We start from the raw sequence: 18,414 nt of genomic DNA, 5'->3' as shown, positions 1-18,414 counted from the left end.
TATAATTAACAAAAAAGTGTGAAACAACTGAAAATACTGTATGTCTTATATTCTAGGTTCTTCAAAGTAGCCACCTTTTGCTTTGATTTCTGCTTTGCACACTCTTGACATTCTCTTGATGAGCTTCAAGAGGTAGTCACTGGAAATGGTTTTCACTTCACAGGTGTGCCCTGTCAGGTTTAATAAGTGGGATTTCTTGCCTTATAAATGAGGTTGGGACCATCAGTTGTGTTGTGCAGAAGTCTGGTGGATACACAGCTGATAGTCCTACTGAATAGACTGTTAGAATTTGTATTATGGCAGAAAAAAGCAGCTGAGTAAAGAAAAACGAGTGGCCATCATTACTTTAAGAAATGAAGGTTAGTCAGTCCGAAAAATTGGGAAAACTTTGTAAGTGTCCCCAAGTGCATTGGCAAAAACCATCAAGCGCTACAAAGAAACTGGCTCACATGGGGACCACCCCAGGAAAGGAAGAACAAGAGTCACCTCTGCTGCGGAGGATAAGTTCATCCGAGTCACCAGCCTCAGAAATCGCAGGTTAACAGCAGCTCAGATTGGAGACCAGGTCAATGCCACACAGAGTTCTAGCAGCAGACACATCTCTACAACAACTGTTAAGAGGAGACTTTGTGCAGCAGGCCTTCATGGTAAAATAGCTGCTAGGAAACCAATGCTAAGGACAGGCAACAAGCAGAAGAGACTTGTTTGGGCTAGAGAACACAAGGAATGGACATTAGACCAGTGGAAATCTGTGCTTTGGTCTGATGAGTCCAAATTTAAGATCTTTGGTTCCAACCACCATGTCTTTGTGACGCAGAAAAGGTGAACGGATGGACTCTACATGCCTGGTTCCCACCGTGAAGCATGGAGGAGGAGGTGTGATGGTGTGGGGGTGCTTTGCTGGTCACACTGTTGGGGATTTATTCAAAATTGAAGGCATACTGAACCAGCATGGCTACCACAGCATCTTGCAGCGGCATGCTATTCCATCCGGTTTGTGTTTAGTTGGACCATCATTTATTTTTCAACAGGACAATGGCCTCAAACACACCTCCAGGCTGTGTAAGGGCTATTTGACCAAGAAGGAGAGTGATGGGGTGCTACGCCAGATGACCTGGCCTCCACAGTCACCAGACCTGAACCCAATCAAGATGGTTTGGGGTGAGCTGGACCGCAGAGTGAAGGCAAAAGGGCCAACAAGTGCTAAGCATCTCTGGGAACTCCTTCAAGACTGTTGGAAGACCATTTCTGGTGACTACCACTTGAAGCTCATCAAGAGAATGCCAAGAGTGTGCAAAGCAGTAATCAAAGCAAAAGGTGGCTACTTTGAAGAATCTAGAATATAAGACATATTTTCAGTTGTTTCACACTTTAATTATATAATTCCACATGTGTAATTCATTGTTTTGATGCCTTCAGAATTAATCTACAATTTTCATAGTCATGAAAATAAAGAAAACTCTTTGAATGAGGTGTGTCCAAACTTTGGTCTGTACCGTATACATGTACATGTATACAGTGTATTACATATTTACAATTTATTACAGTTTTTTGTGTTCTAAAGTTGTATTCCAATAAATAGACATTATGTTCTATCTAAATATCTTGATTATTGGATCATAGAAATGATTAAATGTCTGATGTTCACATTGTACTACAATACATTTTTCACTTAAATCTAAGCAATATATGTGGGAGTCGGAGTCGTGGAGTTGGAGTCGGTGTAAGGGAAATTGAATCACCTGTGCAATACAAAGGAAATCCTGAAAACATGATCTGTTGTTGGGCCTTGAGGACTGGAGTTGGGGAACCCTGCTTTAGGGTGATGAGTGATGTGAGTAGTTGGTATGTAATGCACATTGTATACGGGTGATTGGGCCCTGCGGACAGCGGTCTCCTATCAGATATTCTCAGATATGAGACCAGGTTTTGCAGCCATGTTGGACAGTCCTGACTATAATATGCAGTTCTTTTTTCCCCGTCACCTTGGTAACTCTGGGAATGGCTCCAGACGGATCATGCATGACTGCAGAACAATATTTAACTCTGCCTGGAATATTCTGGCCGGAGAAGAGTCATGTGTCTGGTCCTGGTGTTTAGAGGGGGCAGAACGAGGGATGGACTGTGTGAGCCGTAAATGGGCTCAGGAGGTGTAGGGCTTTATATAGAGAGGTAAAAACCAGGACGTCAGCACCCGGGAATGATACAGAGTAACAATGCAATAATAACCACATAATACGGCTGTACTGCAGCTAAATCAGACCACCATATAGCACTTTTCATTATATTACCATGCTGTGAAATCACATTATGCATATATCACTGTACAGTACTCTATACCGTAATCCCCATAAAATACTGCCATTATGTACCTCATTATTATTACCACAGTGCAGACTCATGATTGTACCATACAATATGTGCAAAATACCCCACTACAGTCCCTTATGGCCTCCATATAATACTGCCACATAGCGCATTCATGAGATTGCCATACAGTCAACAGTAGCATATAATATTCTGCCAGTGTATAAATAATACTTCCATATATTGTGAACCTTCCATCCCTGTACAGTGAGTGTAATTAGCAGCAGTCGTGAAGTCCTGTACTCCCTCCCTGCACTTAGCGTGGGCAATTAGGCAGAAAAGCTTTGGCGCTGTCCTCCGCTCCCCGTCTCAGCAGAGCTGCCATTACATCAAGTGTTCTGCTGGGTCAGTAAATCCTGCGATCAATCCCCTCGCTGGGTTTGGACAGGCTATCGATTCTCGTTACTGCTAAATGGTTATTGGAAGGCAGGGTTATTTATGGGGGAGGATTTGTTGCTTTGTATCGGTTTTCTTCTGGAAGATTTTAGTTTGAGCTTCTATGTTTCACCAGGAAAAAATGAAAGTTCCGGTGACCCCACGTGCAGGTGATCGAGGGACTGTTTCCTCTTTTCTATAGTTGGCAGCAGTATAATTTGGGAATGCCAGGAACATCCTGGTATTATATACAGGAAGATAAGGGCTGCGCTGTATCACTGATAACGCCACCTAAAATAATCCCAATTACAGCCCACAGGACATGGTTATACTCATAGATTGGTTTCCATTTTTACTCTGTATCTTTTCTATGCACGCTGTTGTGAGAGGAGCGTCTTCCCTATGACAACACTTGCTGATTTGTGTTATCGTAAGAAATGAAATAATCTGCTTGGAATTTCTGGGGTTTAGTGCAGGAATATAATAAAAGGGGGTAAGTACCCAATATTAGGCTTTATACTCTAGTCTCCTTCAGAGCTGCATTCATACTTCTGTTGTTTTACGGTTATCGAGTGCAGCCGTTGTGGGCTCAGATCTTACTCACTGAGCAAGAAATCTCTGTTTGTGTTAGACATTTCTGTCTATATAAATTATTGCCCATTTCCAAGGGCAATCAGCAGAATGTAGAAAGCCGCTTTGGAGGTGACTGGAGTAAAATATACTCGACATGTTATGTGGATTGACAAGTGAAGTCTTTAGAGTGCAACATTTGGCCTAATCTCTGACAGCTGTCCTTCCCCATTGCTGCACCCAAATGTTCCTATTATCTCCATATGATAGTGGCAAATACTACGTATATAATATTACAGTACTGAGTGCAATGTACTCTCATATATACTATGCATATATCACAGTACACTACATGCAGCATTGCCATATAGTACCTACATAATACTACCATTTGGGACCACATATTGTGTCATACGGTACGGATATGTTGCTGTATAATACCGAATTACAATACCATGTAGTTTCCACAAAATAGTGCCGTATAGTATTCATATGGCAGTTCTGTACGTATAGAGTCCATACATTACAGCCAAATAGTACAAACATAATGTTACCATACTGTATGGTAGATATCACCATTACTAATGAGGTAACCCCTTACAGTGCTGCCATATAGTGCTGACATAGTATTTCCCTATAGTGAGTCTAGAATAGTGTGATGCAGCATGTATATTGCTCAAAAAAATAAAGAAATTAAGGAAAGAGAGCGCACATAGGGCGATAAGTGATATTTTGGGTGACAATACACGGTTAGTGCACTCACCTTTACAGGTTGTAAACAGTCACAACCCCTTGCAGAATGTAAAAGGAACCAGTGGTCGCTGCAGACTCCAGTAGATACCAATGTCACAAAGGAGGGGAAAAAAAAAAAGACAGGGTTTTCAATATATCCGCGCTGCCCACACAAGGACAGGATTATTCTTCAAAGCTATAAGGCTGGGTTCTCACGCAACGGAACTCTCGCGGAAATTACTGCGAGAGCTCCGGAATTCCATTCCACGGGAAAATCGCATTTTAAATTCCCGCAGAAAAACTAGCATTTTGCAAGCGTAATTAGCTTGCAGAATTGCTAGCATTTTCCAAGCGATCTGTAGCATCGCTTGGAGAACTGATTGACAGGTTGGTCACACTCGTCAAACATAGTGTTTGACGAGTGTGACCAACTTTTTACTATTGAGGCCGCCTATGCGGCATCAATAGTAAATGATAGAATGTAAATAATAATAATAAAAAAAAAAATATTGTTATTCTAACCTTCCGACGTCCCGCGCAGCCTTCCCGCCTCTCTCCACGCTCCCGGTCCCAGTAATCCTTTGCGACAATTATCGCGATGACGTCCATTCTCGCGGGATCGCGACGTCTTGGTCATTCGCAATGACGTCGCGTGAATGACCGCGAGACGTCGCGATCCCGCGAGAATGGACGTCATCGCTCGCAAAGGCTTACAGGGACCGAGAGCGTGGAGAGAGGCGGGAAGGCTGCGCGGGACGCCGGAGGGTGAGAATAACAATATTTTTTATTTTAAGGCTGTGTGCCCACGTAGCGTTTTTTAAGCGTTTCTGCAGCGCTTTTAGACAAGAGATTCTGCTGCAGAAACGCTTAAGAAAAGCATCCAATTGATTTTTAATGAAAAACGCACATGTTGTGCCAATGGTGCGTTTTTAACCGCTGCGGAAACGCTTAGCGATTAAAAACGCAGCATGTTCATTAATTTTGCAGAATCGCGTGCGATTCCGCATACCATCAATTATATTGGCAAAAACGCTTAGGAAAACGCATGAAAAAACGCTTGACAAACGCTTACAAAAGCGCGTCAAAAAACGCATGCATTTTCCCGGGAGCAGGGTGTGCGATTCTGCTCAGGTTTATTCTGCTTCAGAATTGCTACGTGGGCACATAGCCTAAATTCTATTTTTTACAGGGATATGGTACCCAAAGCCCGGAGGACAGTCTCCTCTCCTCCGGACCGTGGGTACCATCCGCAAATGTTCTGCTTACTTTTCGCATGGTGTGCACAGCCACATGCGGAAAGTAAGCAGAACAATGCATTCCTATGGGTGCGGGATCGCCGCGATATTAATGAGCATGCTGCGTTTTTTACCGCGAAGCAATTCCGCCGCGGTAAAAATCGCAGCATTAGCACAGCATTGCGGAATCCCATAGGAATGCATGGGATGCTTATTTTTCGCGGCAAAATCGAAAACGCAAAAAAAACGCCACGTGTGAACCCAGCCTTAAGCTTTGAAGAATAATTCTGTCCTTGTGTGGTCAGCACGGATACATTGAAAAACCCTGTCTTTTTTTTTTTTCCTCTTTTTTTGACAAACAAATAAAGGGAACACTTAAACATAGGATCCTAAGTGTTCCCTTTATTTCTTTGAGCAGTATATATAAAATAATTCAGTGCCATACAAAATTCTGTCATTACCACTATGTACCGTTTTGTTGTTTTTTCTCCAGCTCTCCATTTTCATTATCTCTGCTTGCTGTCGCTTGTTTACAGACCTCACAGCTGAGGATTTGTTACAATTACATCCAGCCTAGACAATGCTCTGTGAGCTAAACAAATCAGCAGCACAAATCTCCCTCCTGATAGTTTGTTACAAAGTATCAGTCCGGGGTCCTGGCTGTTTAGGTCACAGAGGATTGTCCTGACTGGATACATTGTAACAAACCTTCAGCTAATCAGACTCATTTTTGGCAATTTCCCATAGATGGGGTGGCTGTGCTGCTACTGGGGCTCTGTAATGGAGAATCATCAGAGCTTGTAATTGATGTGTCTGGCAGCAAGCAGAGATCTAACACCAAGGCTCTCCTGTGATGGTGGCTTCCTCCTCAGATCCTGTTTTGTTCTGCAGCCGCTTCCCCCTCCAACGCTCCCCGCAGAGCCGCTAATTACAGATTACAAAATCACTTGGAACTAAATTAGGAGCCGGAAAGGGGAGATTTAAAGGGGCAGCACAGGGTGCGGGGTGTCAGGTTATCTGCAGGGACACAAAGCTCAGGGAATCCCCGGCAGATCGCTCAATGTAGCGCAGCTTTTATCGTTCTGATATGCGGCATTTGCGGTCTCCTGGGGACGAGACACATGCGGCTCAAATGGCAATTATATCAGATCAGAGGATTGTAACCAATCCCCAGAATGAGACGAAGGGCGAGGACCGAGGCAGCGTGACACAGGGTGGCCCCAAAGATCTGTGTGATGCCCCTGATAGTATCCTAGATATATGTTAGTATCTCCATTGATCAGGTCATGTTGGGGGTTGTAGTGTGTGGAGTATAGCAGACTTGTATTAGGACATGTTCAGTGGATGGGTTATGTTGGTAGTTGTAGTGTATAGAGCAGTGTTCCCCAACTCTCGTCCTCAGGAGCCACCAACAGGTCATGTTTTCAGGATTTCCTTAGTATTGCCCAGGTGATGGAATTCTTGCCCGTCAAGAATATAATTATCACCTGGCAATACTAAATATATACTGAAAACATGACCTGTTGGTGGCTCTTGAGGACTGGAGTTGGGCAACACTGGTATAGAGTATAATAGACTTGTATTAGGACCTGGTTGATGGGTCCCGTTGAGGGTTGTAGTGTACAGAGCTTATTAGAACTGGATTAGGCCTTGTTGTTTGGGATAATAAATGTCCTTGGATCATAGAATCCTGATCTGGCTATGATAAGGTCAGTCACACGTCCGACATTCACGGTGTGAACAAGCCCTAAAGGCATATATATGTGGTGTTCAGGTCAGGAGACCCACAGCTGGTCCGTACTTGGACCATGAACATCAAACATGTGAATCTGTCCTTAGAACACGCTGATATTGTAACTTGGGGGTCTCGTATCCTTCTGTCAGGGGGCGATAGTTAGGAGGACACAGTATGGAGTAGGTGGGGGAGGCCCTGAGGAAATTCTAGGGCAGCTGTCCAAGGTCCTGACAAGAAGCCAAAGCAAGGACCAGATGTGGAGCCGCAGGCGGCCCCCATGATGAACAGAATGATTGTAACTACGGCTGATACATTTTACCAGAGATTGACGGAGCCGAGTGACAGAAATTATGGGAAACTGTAAGCCCAAAATACAGTTGACCTTAAGATATAGGAACATTTCAGGGACGAAAACACAAAAGTCTTCACTGTGGTGGAAGATATTTTCCAGTGCACAGCACACTTGCTGCAGCATGAAATCACTGTTCTTGTGGTTCTAGGAGTACCAACATTGCTCATGGAAGCAGTATTGTGGTTATGGAAACAGTCAGCAGTGTCCTTTCTCATATGAGCAATGCTTGGAAACTCCTGATGTATCTGGAAACAGTCAGCAGTGTTCACTGTCGTATCAAAGCTTGTAAGGTCCTGTTATATATGGAGATGGCAGTGTTTGCTCTCATGTAATAAAGCTTGGAAGGTCATGTTGTGTATGGAAACAGACAGCAATGTCCGCTGTCGTGTGACGGCGCCACGTTCCTTGGTACTTTGTGGTTACCTCTGTGTATGACATTGAGGCTCCTTGTTCTGGAGGACACGTGAAGCCTCTCGTACACTGTAATTAGGTGACCTCTTTCTCAAGGCTTCATCTCCTGCCAGCCAAGTTATTAATGGTCGTCCTCGAGGGCAGCGCGTCTGACCGTCCATTTATGTGTTTCCTTCTCCGCAGAGATCCGCAGCCAGCTGGTGGAACAGTTTAAGTGCCTGGAGCAGCAATCTGAGTCCCGGCTGTCACTTCTCCAGGACTTACAAGAGTTTTTCCGCAGAAAGGCCGAGATCGAACTGGAATATTCCCGCAGCTTGGAGAAACTGGCCGAGAGGTTCTCCTCCAAGGTCCGCAACGCTCGGGAACAGCATCACTTCAAGTAAGCAGTGGGAAATGAGGGGTTAATGTCCCAGCACGTGGTGCAGCCAGTGCCCTCTAGATAAGCAGTGGGCGCGTAGTGTAATAACCTGTCATTTTCAGATATTTTGAGGCATGAAAGTCTTCAAATAACTCATCCTTTATGTGCGGCAAGCTGGGCGAGCCGAGAACGTGATCACATGTGGACCGGGGTAATGTCATGCCACCAGGGTGTTACCTTGAACAGAGGCACAAAATCAGGAACCAACCACGAGCCATTTTGGATCCCTTTAAACCTCAGGACATGGCTGTGACTGCTACCTGTGCTCCAGTGCAGATGTATCCGTCCACAGTAATATCTATGGGGAGGGGGATTAGTTTTGGAACATGTCCTATATTATAGAGTGTAAGATCATGAAAAGCTGGTGTCAAAGAAAGGGGTACAATCCAAAGTGGTGCCCTACGCCCCGTTAACCCCTACCTGAAAGAGCGATGGCATCAGCAGACAATGCAGAGTCGTCGGGACTGAGGGCACGGATGAGCGGCGAACCTCACCGTAAATACACACTGCCAAAACATCTGGAACATCAAGAACTGAACAAATCATCTGGATTTCAGAGCAGATTTGCCTTTAAGGGCCTGTGCACATCTTGCAGATTTGTCACAAAACCTCAGGGGGTTCCTGATGGCAGCAACGTTTTTTAAGAAGCTTGAAGTTTCATAGACACGTGACAGATTTATTTGCAGCATGTTAATTCAGGGCTTTTGCTGCAGTTTTCATTCATACTAATGAGTGGGGAAAAATCTGCACCAAAAATCCATGAAAAAAAAACACTTATTTTGAGCAGCTTTTTTTGTTGTCAAGAGATACAGAAATTTCTGCACTAGATACTTATTGTGTGCACATTCCCTAAGGATACAAAAAGTAAAAAAGTGTATGGATTTGAAATTCACCTTGTGAATTCTCCTTACGCATTTCATTATGGGTTATGGAAGATTTTAACTTTAAGGCTTCGTTCATACGCTCAGTATTTGGTCAGTATTTCACGTCAATATTTGTAAGCCAAAACCAGGAGTGGGTGGAAAATGCAGAAGTGGTGACGTGTTTCTATGATACTATTCCTCTGATTGTTCCACTCCTGCTTTTGTCTTACAAATACTGATGTAAAATACTGACCAAATACTGAGAGTGTGACCGTAGCCTAATGGGGAGAATCCACTAAACCTGCACAACATAAACCGACATGCTGCAAATAAAGACAAAAATGAAGCAGCGCGCAGGTGAGTTTATGAACATCTCATCCATTTATCTGCTACCGTTTTCTGCTTTGGATTTTCCATTCACAAATCCATATAGAGGGTCTGCAGAAAACCCTTACTGTGAGTTCTTACTCTATGTTCACATGTGGTGGATATGCTGCAAGTTTTCTGAGTTGAAAATCTGCAGCACTGTATCAAAGTGAGTGACTACTAAATTTTACTGACAAGCTTTGGAAAAATTCTGCAGCAGGAAATGAGCAGAGCTGCCGATATTAAGTCTGCAGCACGTCCATTTATGCTGCGGATTTTAGTATTGACAATGGTGAAATTTAATGCAAATTCTTGTGTAATAAATGCAGATTTTGATGTGTATTAACAGCAGATGATCTGTAGAAGAAAACTTGTGTGCATGTGTGAACCAGGGCTGTGGAGTCTAGGTCGGTATAAAATGGACTGACTCCGACTCCTATCATATATAATATTAGGAGCAGTCGTACAATGCAGGATGTGCTGTAAATGTCTGTTCTGTTCCTCATCTGAGGATCTCGACTTCTAGTTGAGATGGATCTGTGCTGCACTTTATGCACATGCTCAGTAGTGACCGGGACTGTGGAGTCGGAGAAAGTGAGGCGTCCGAGGTTTGGTTTACCGACTCAACAGCCTTGGTGTTTATTTACACTGTGCTCGGATGCCCCGCAGTCATCACCTGCTGCCTGTAGGGCCGCTGTCTTGTCTATGGCCGTGAGGGCTTTGGGCCCCTTGGCTGTGACTCTTTTCTCTGGTGCTGATGTGATTACACTATGGGGGAGCTTTCCTAAAATGCAGATATACCATAACTATTGTATCAGGGGCTTGCGGTGGGGGATCTCAGGTGGGTGGCAATGAACTGGAAATAAAGATGTAGGCATTGCAAATGACAGCTGGCCCCTTTTTGATTTTGTTGTAGGGCCCTCATATGTTCCTGCAGAAATCATCAACCTGCGGCACTACACCTGTTCTGAAACTACAATTCCCAACATGCCCTGACAGGTTGTGGCAGTCGTGGCATGCTGGGAGTTGTAGTTTCACAATAGTTGAAGTTTCACAGGTGGCTGATCCCTGCCTTGGTGTATATCCCAAGTTTCTTTTGTATGCTGGAGCTTGTAGTTCCCCTTAAGTTATGGCACTGCTGTGACATCCATCTTTCTGTGCATGTCTTATTCCAGTAGCGATTGTCATCAGTTAATTACTAAACTGAGTTTCCATTGATTTCCCGTCCAGATGAGAATCAGGGTATGTGCACACATAGTTTTTTGTCTCTGCGGATTTTGTAGAGAAAACTGCAGGAAATCCGCAGGACAAAGTGCTGCGGTTTTTCTGCGGTTTATCTGCGTTTTTTATGCGGTTTTGCCCTGCGGTTTTACACCTCATAATGGATGAGGTGTAAAACTGCAGCGTTTCTGCACCAAACAATTGACATGCTGCGTTTTGAAAACCGCAGCAAAACCGCGCGGAAAAAAACGCAGCATGTGCACAGCTTTTTTTTATTTCCATAGGAAATAAAGGTACTGTACAACGCAGCAAAATCTGCTGCGTTTCTGCAGAGCCAAAAACGCTGCGGAAACGCAGCAGAAACCGCAAAGTGTGCACATACCCTTAGCGTTTATTATCAGAGGGCGGCGATGAGCTTAAATCCTGGCTGATCTACTGATGCATTTACTGCTCAGGTGGAGTCACACAGTGCAGCATTCATTTCCAGCAGAAACAGTAACGGCATATAATGGGAAAGCTGAATAGTAATATGTGGGGCCTCCATTAAATTCCCATAGGCATTGTTACATAACTTTCCTAGAATCAGTAAAGGCCGAGTTGGCAACTTGTGCAGTGATATTAGCAGTGACAATGTATCACTATTAGACAATGTATCATTGTGTCACTTGGGAGTTTGGTTTGACACCCACCCCCCAATATGGGAACTGTAATGACGATCATATTAGAGGTCACTTAGCTCATCCCTAAACAGAAATGGGTAAAAAAATGACTAAAGGGAATATTTCACAACCCAGCATATCAGAATGGCTCAAGGAATTAGACATGAATAGTAATTGCCATATTTGCAGAGTTATGCCATTTTCTTAGATTATAGCACCACCTGGTGCTCATAGTGTGGACGTCCAACTAATGAGCTAACTGCTGGTGGTCGCACATGCTCAGTCACTCCCCTTCAAGCCAAGTCTCTGCATACTGACCCCTCTGACCGGCAGCCAATAGGAATAGCTTTCTGCCTGCTGGTCGGGGAAGGACTGGGGGCTCTGTAGTACATGGCAGTATAGTGGAGAAGACTGATTCTCTGTAAGCTCAGCTGTCAGAGGGAGGAGTAGACTGATTCTGTCCTGATCCCATCCCAGCAGCATCAAGGGGACCAAAAATTATGTAAAATATGGCAAATGCCATAGTATTACACAGGACCTTGGGTATAAGCTGGTGCCATCAGGAGGCATGCACAATGCTAGAAACACTGAATATTACATTAAATGGTACAACTCAATACTTCTGCTGCTTTACCATTTTGCTGCATATTTTAATGTGCTTGCGAAAGCTTTGGTATAATTCATTTGTTGCACTGTATGTAATACTTACTGCTTTAGATCCGTGACTGGGGCCTCTCTAGATCTTATCAGGTGGAAGGTGCTATAGCATATTGACACAGCCTGGTCTAGTGCCTTTGATCATCTAACCATCCCCTAGTGTGCTGGCCACAGCTGCCAAATTATACCCAACCAGCTCCCACAATCCCTCTCTACTGACCCTGTACTGTGGCCTATATATGTAGTAGTTCCTAACGGGAAGCACGCAGTGTGGGGTGCAGCACGCAAGCAAGCATCCCAGAAGCTAAGCATCAGGAAAACGGCAGTTATACATGGCAGTTAGGGCAGGAGTCAGGTAACCCACACTTTGCTCTTCCCTTTAACCATGTGCTTTATTTTTATCCTCCTGTGTTCCCTTGCCATCCACATTCACCACCCTATCCCCCCTCCATCACGACTCATACACATCAGCCCCTCTATACTTCTCTTTCCCATGTACAGCTCCCATGCACTCCTCACCTTCCTGAGAAACCTCAGCCCATTTTGCCCAAATACATCGCAGAAAAAAACTACTTACAATTCCAACAACTATTTGCTCTTTATCTTCCTACTCCTACTGATTTCAGGGGACATCTCCCCCAACCCTGGTCCACCATCCCCCAACCTCAACCCCTACCTCATATCGAAACCATAATAATCTTATTAATATTACTTGCACTCCCTCATCTCCATCTTTTAATTTGCTACAGACTCTCTCATCTCTTGGCATCACAGACTTGGCCCCATCCTGGATCTCATACCTAACAGACCGAACATTTAGTGTCTCCCTCTCACACACCACCTCCTCCCCTCGCCCCCTGTCTGTCGGTGATCCTCAAGGCTCTGTCCTAGGACCCCTACTATTCTCCATCTACACCTTCGGCTTGGGACAGCTCATAGAATCCCACGGTTTGCAGTATCACCTCTACGCCGATGACACGCAGATGTACCTATCTGGACCCAACCTCTCCTCCTTACTGACTGAAATCCCACATTGTCTGTCTGCTATCTCAGCCTTCTTCTCTGCTCGCTTTCTCAAACTGAACATGGACAAAACAGAATTCATCATCTTTCCCCATCTCACTCTACCCCTCCACCAGACCTATCCATCAATGTCAATGGCTGCTCTCTTTCCCCAGTCCCGCACGCTCTGTGCCTTGGGGTGATCCTCGACTCTGCCTTCGCTTTCAAACCACATATCCAAACCCTCGCGTCCTCCTGCCGCCTCAAACTCAAAAATATTTCCCGGATCCGCTCATTCCTCAACCACAAAAACACTAGTGCATGCTCTTATCTCCCGCCTCAACTACTGCAACCTCCTACTCTCTGGCCTCCCCTCTAGCACTCTGGCACCACTCCAGTCCATCCTACACTTTGCTGCCCGACTAATCCACCTGTCTCCCCGCTAATCCCCAGCCTCCCCCCTATGCCAGGCCCTTCAATGGCTTCCTATTGCCCAGAGGCTCCAATTCAAAACCATTAACATGACATAAGCCATCCACAACCTGTCTCCTCCATACATCTGTGACATGGTCTCCAGGTACCTACCCGCACGCAACCTTCGATCATCTCAGGATCTCCTTCTCTACTCTCCCCTTATCTCTTCTTCCCACAACTGCATAAAGACTTCTCCCGTGCTTCCCCCATATTCTGGAACTCTCTGCCGCAACACAATAGACTCTCACCATCAACGGAAACCTTCAAAAGAACCTGAAGACCCACCTGGTCTGACAAGCCTACAGCCGGCAATGATCCTTGGTCTACTGTACCACCGCACGACCTGCTCTACCCTCTCCTAGTGTATCCCCACCCATCCCTGTAGACTGTGAGCCCTCGCGGGGCAGGGTCCCCTCTCCTTATGTACTTCTGTGTCCCTTGTCTTACACATGTTTATTATACTTGTCTATATTTCCCCTTTTCACATGTAAAGCGCCATAGAATAAATGGCGCTACATAAATGCATAATAATAATAATTATGCCCTCTGGAATCCACGGTCTGCTTGTAACAAGCTTACTTTCCTACACAACTACTTTCTGAACAACTCTCTTAATCTGTTGGCCCTCACTGAAACCTGGATTCAGGATTCTGACACTGTCTCCTGCTGCCATTTCCTACGGTGGCTTACAATTCTCTCACTCCCCGAGACCCACAAACAGACATGGTGGTGGAGTCGGCATACTCCTGTCCCCACAATGCACTTTCCAGGTCATCCCCCCAGTTCCATCACTCTTATTCCCTTCTTTAGAGGTCCGCAGCATCAGGCTCTTCCGTCCCCTCCCCCTCAGGGTAGCGGTCATATACCGGCCCCCAGGCTCACCCACCCACTTCCTTGACCACTTTTCAGCCTGGCTGCCGCACTTCATGTCCTCAGAACTTCCAACCCTCATCCTGGGAGACTTCAACATCCCCATTAACAGCCCTACTTCCACATCTGCATCCCAGCTTCTATCACTAACCACCTCTCTAGGCCTCTCGCAGCTTTCAACCTCTGAGAAACACAAGGACGATAACAGCCTTGATCTGGTCTTTGGCCGGCTCTGTTCAATCTCCCACCTAAATAACTCACCGCTTCCACTCTCTGACCACAACATTCTCTCCTTCACGCTCACAAATCCTCACCTACCCCAGCTCACTCCTACCTACCACACAGTCAGAAATCTACAAGCCATTAACCCTCAGACACTTTCAGATTCCCTACACTCATCACTGTCCCCAATCTCCTCTTTTTCCTGTCTTGATCTGGCTGTTCATCACTACAACGACACTCTTAGAAGCACCCTTGACCAAGTAGCTCCCCTCACCCTCAGAACCTCCAAGCACAGAGTAAAACAGCCCTGGCTCACATAGCAAACTCAACTTCTCCAGCGATGCTCTAGGCTTGCTGATCGCCCAAACCCGCACATCAGAAGACTTCATCCACTTCAAATTTATTTTAAGAACCTAGAACGCTGCCCGTCACCTCGCCAAACAGACCTACTTCACCACTTTGATCTCCTCACTAGCCAACAACCCCAAGAAACTTTTTGACACTTTTCACTCCCTCCTCAGGCCAAAAGCACAAGCCCCTATCAAAGACATGCTGATGCTGATGACCTGGCCTCCCACTTTACAGAAAAAAAAAGATAATATCTGTCAGGAAACCTGCTCCCAACCACCAATTGCTGTGACTCCCATCCCTTCCTGCATCTCCCCTGGCTCACTTTCCACATTTGATACCATCACAGAAAAAAAAGTCTCCAGACTCCTCTCTTCTCGTCCGACTACATGCACTACCGACCCCATTCCCTCACATCTCCTCCAGTCTCTCTCCAGTCGTCACAACCCACCTAACTACAATCTTTAATCTCTCCCTCTCCTCGGGCATTTTCCCATCCTCCTTCAAACACGCCATTGTTACTCCATTACTAAAGAAACCCACTCTCGACCCATCCTGCACAAACAACTACAGACCAGTCTCCAATCTCCCCTTCATCTCTAAACTTTTGGAACGCCTAGTCTACTCCCGCCTTACCCGTTACCTCTCCACTCACTCCCTTCTAGACCCTTCACAGTCCGGCTTCCGCCCCCTACATTCGACTGAAACTGCACTCATGAAAGTGACCAATGACCTGACAGCAAAACGTAACGGTTACCTCTCTCTGCTCATTCTTCTTGACCTATCTGCAGCTTTCGATACTGTTGACCACCATCTCCTACTCTCTAGGCTCCAGTCACTAGGCATTAAGGACACTGCTCTCTCCTGGTTCTCTTCCTATCTCTCTGACCGCTCCTTCAGTGTTTTGTTCTCTGGCTCCACGTCATCTCCTCTTCCTCTTGCTGTCGGGGTACCTCAGGGCTCAGTCCTTGGCCCCTTCTTTTCTCTCTCGACACAGCCCCAATTGGACAGACCATTAGCAGATGTGGCTTTTGGTACCATCTTTATGCTGAAGACACACAACTATATACGTCTTCCCCGACCTTACCCCCGCTGAACTACAGAACGCCAGAGACTGTCTGTCCGCAGTCTCCAATATCATGTCCACTTTCTATCTGAAACACAACCTCTCCAAAACTGAACAACTTCTGCTCCCGCCGTCTACTAACCTCCCTAAATCTGACGTTTCCCTCTCCGTGGTTGTTATGAATGGGTCACCGAGGAGAAAAAGGCAAAACAAGCCAAGCCACAGAAAACCAGAGTGGTTGGTAACTATGCAGATTGCAGATCCCTGATCTTACCACACAACTAGCAGTAGCAGAGGAGCGTGCCTACGATGAACCTAGACGCCTCGTCACAGCTGGAGGACTACATAAGCAAGAAAAGGGAAAACTAACTGCCCCAGAGCAGACCCCAAAGGAATAGATACTCCCACACATGTATTGACGGTGAAACAAGATGAAGGCACAAACACAGGCAGGAAAATAGGTTGAGCAAATGATGGGGCCCAAACTAACTAGACAGGAAAAGAAAGGGAAGACACTGTCTGCAACCTGCAAAAAACCCTACAAAAATAATGTCCAACACTTCTGATAGCAAAATTAACCCTGAAGTCACTAGACTTCTCCCACTATATCAGCACTCTGAAATATTCTGAGACAGAGCAAAAAGAGACTGAACTAGTAAGGGACAAAAAGCCAATTGCCAAAACACTGATAAATAAGAGTGGAAATTCAGCTCAGCCTCCAGCCGGGGCTGGCAGACCACACAAAAAACTGAATAGACCAACAAAATCAAGTGTGAACATTAGCAGAAAAACTTAGCTTTAGATGACTGGAACAGAGCTGAAAACCAAGAGCTGACAAGCCAGAAGGAATCACCAGCAACTGAATAGGGCGTCGGCTGTCTTAAATCCAATCTGAGAATCCTGAGATCCAATCGTCATCCTCATTCTCAGGTGGCAGATCTCCACCGATCAAACCAGCCGCACCACCTCCCGTCACCACCAGAGGGAGTCCAGAAGGGGAACTCACAACTGGTGAACCAGAGAATGAACTCACAACAGATGGTACCACAATAACACCCCGGCAGCAGGCGCGCTGTCTGGGTGTTATGTTTGACACCAATCTCTCCTTCACATCCCATATACAATCTCTTGCCCGCTCTTGCCGCTTACACCTAAAGAACATCTCTAGAATCCGCCCTTTTCTCACCATGGAATCAACAAAAACCCTCACTGTAGCATTGATCTACTCCCGCCTGGATTACTGCAACGCTCTATTAATTGGCCTCCCCGTCACTCGACTATCCCCTCTCCAGTCAATACTTAATGCAGCGGCCTGGGTCGTCCATCTGGCTAATCGGTACTCGGACATGTCCGCTCTTTGTCAGTCATTACACTGACTGCCCATTCATTACAGGATCCAATTCAAAGTACTTGTTCTCACCCACAAAGCTCTCCACAGTGCGGCACCCCCCTACATCTCCATCATTTCTGTCTATCGGCCTAGCCGATCGCTGCGCTCTGCAAACGACTTTCGACTAACCTCTGCACTAATCCATACCTCCCACTCCCGACTCCAAGACTTCTCCCTTGCTGCTCCTATCCTCTGGAATGCTCTACCCCAAGAAATTAGAACTAACCACAATTTGCATAGTTTTAGGCGCTCCGTCAAAACACATTTGTTCAGAGCGGCCTATCACGTTCACTAATCAAAGTCATTCTATGTGTAAGTGTGCGTGTGTAGCCCATTCTCTATCTCCATCCATCCCTCACTCCCTCAAGATGGCTGGACCATCATTGTAAATACACCATCGTAAATACACACCTGTACTCTGTATCTCCCTCACCTCATTGTAGATTGTTAGCTCTCACAAGCAGGGTCGTCTTATTTCATCTTATTTTGCTTTAATTATTGTATTGTTAACGTTGTTACTTATGACTTGTGTTTTGAAACTGTTAAACTGTAAAGCGCTGCGGAATATGTTGGCGCTATATAAATGTTATTATTATTATTATTACTACAGTAATTAAAGGCATTTCTCATAAGGAATGAACCCTGAAAGGGCAAGTGTTTTCTGCTAACCTCAATGGTCTGTATTTTTTGGGGTTTTCAGGAAGGATCAGCATCTCCTCTCTCCTGTGAATTGCTGGTATCTGGTTTTGTCCCAGACCCGGCGTGAGAGCAAGGACCACGCCACACTGAATGACCTCTTCCTCAATAATGTTATCGTCCGGCTGTCACACATCAGCGAGGACGTCATTAGACTCTTTAAGAAGGTGAGAATGTTTTCCAGCTGCTTCCCCTTCTTCATGGTGGAGGCTCCCACCGCACAATGTCGGGTCACAAGGAGGCACATTCGAGTCCACATTGTGGTCTCAGGCTGGCATCTGCTGTGTGGCCTGTGTCTTTGCCGTGGCTACTGTCTCTGCCATGTGCCCAGTCTATACATGTTCCTAGTCTTTTCTGTGTGGCCCATTTCTGCTATTTGCCCAGT

General features: G+C 45.6%; 2 protein-coding genes across 3 annotated transcripts in view; one reads left to right on the top strand and one right to left on the bottom strand.

Annotated features, from left to right (window-relative positions):
• Positions 1–18,414, bottom strand: part of THUMPD3 (THUMP domain 3 tRNA guanosine methyltransferase) — a 252,936-nt gene that overhangs the window by 66,679 nt on the left and 167,843 nt on the right. The window lies entirely within an intron of this gene.
• SRGAP3 (SLIT-ROBO Rho GTPase activating protein 3) overlaps positions 1–18,414 on the top strand; it is a 106,041-nt gene that overhangs the window by 29,445 nt on the left and 58,182 nt on the right. For both annotated transcript variants that reach the window (XM_073574933.1, XM_073574932.1), the window contains exons 2-3: positions 7,961–8,156; positions 18,034–18,196. In XM_073574933.1, coding sequence (XP_073431034.1) covers positions 7,961–8,156; positions 18,034–18,196 — 359 coding nt within the window. The remainder of the gene's footprint in view (positions 1–7,960; positions 8,157–18,033; positions 18,197–18,414) is intronic.

This window comes from Dendrobates tinctorius, unplaced genomic scaffold (genome assembly GCF_039654945.1).
Source record: "Dendrobates tinctorius isolate UK_male_01 unplaced genomic scaffold, ASM3965494v1 ptg000041l, whole genome shotgun sequence".
In the NCBI taxonomy this organism is placed as follows: Eukaryota; Metazoa; Chordata; class Amphibia; order Anura; family Dendrobatidae; genus Dendrobates; species Dendrobates tinctorius.
Note: the sequence above shows the minus strand (reverse complement) of the source record. Positions and strands in the feature narration are given on the sequence as shown.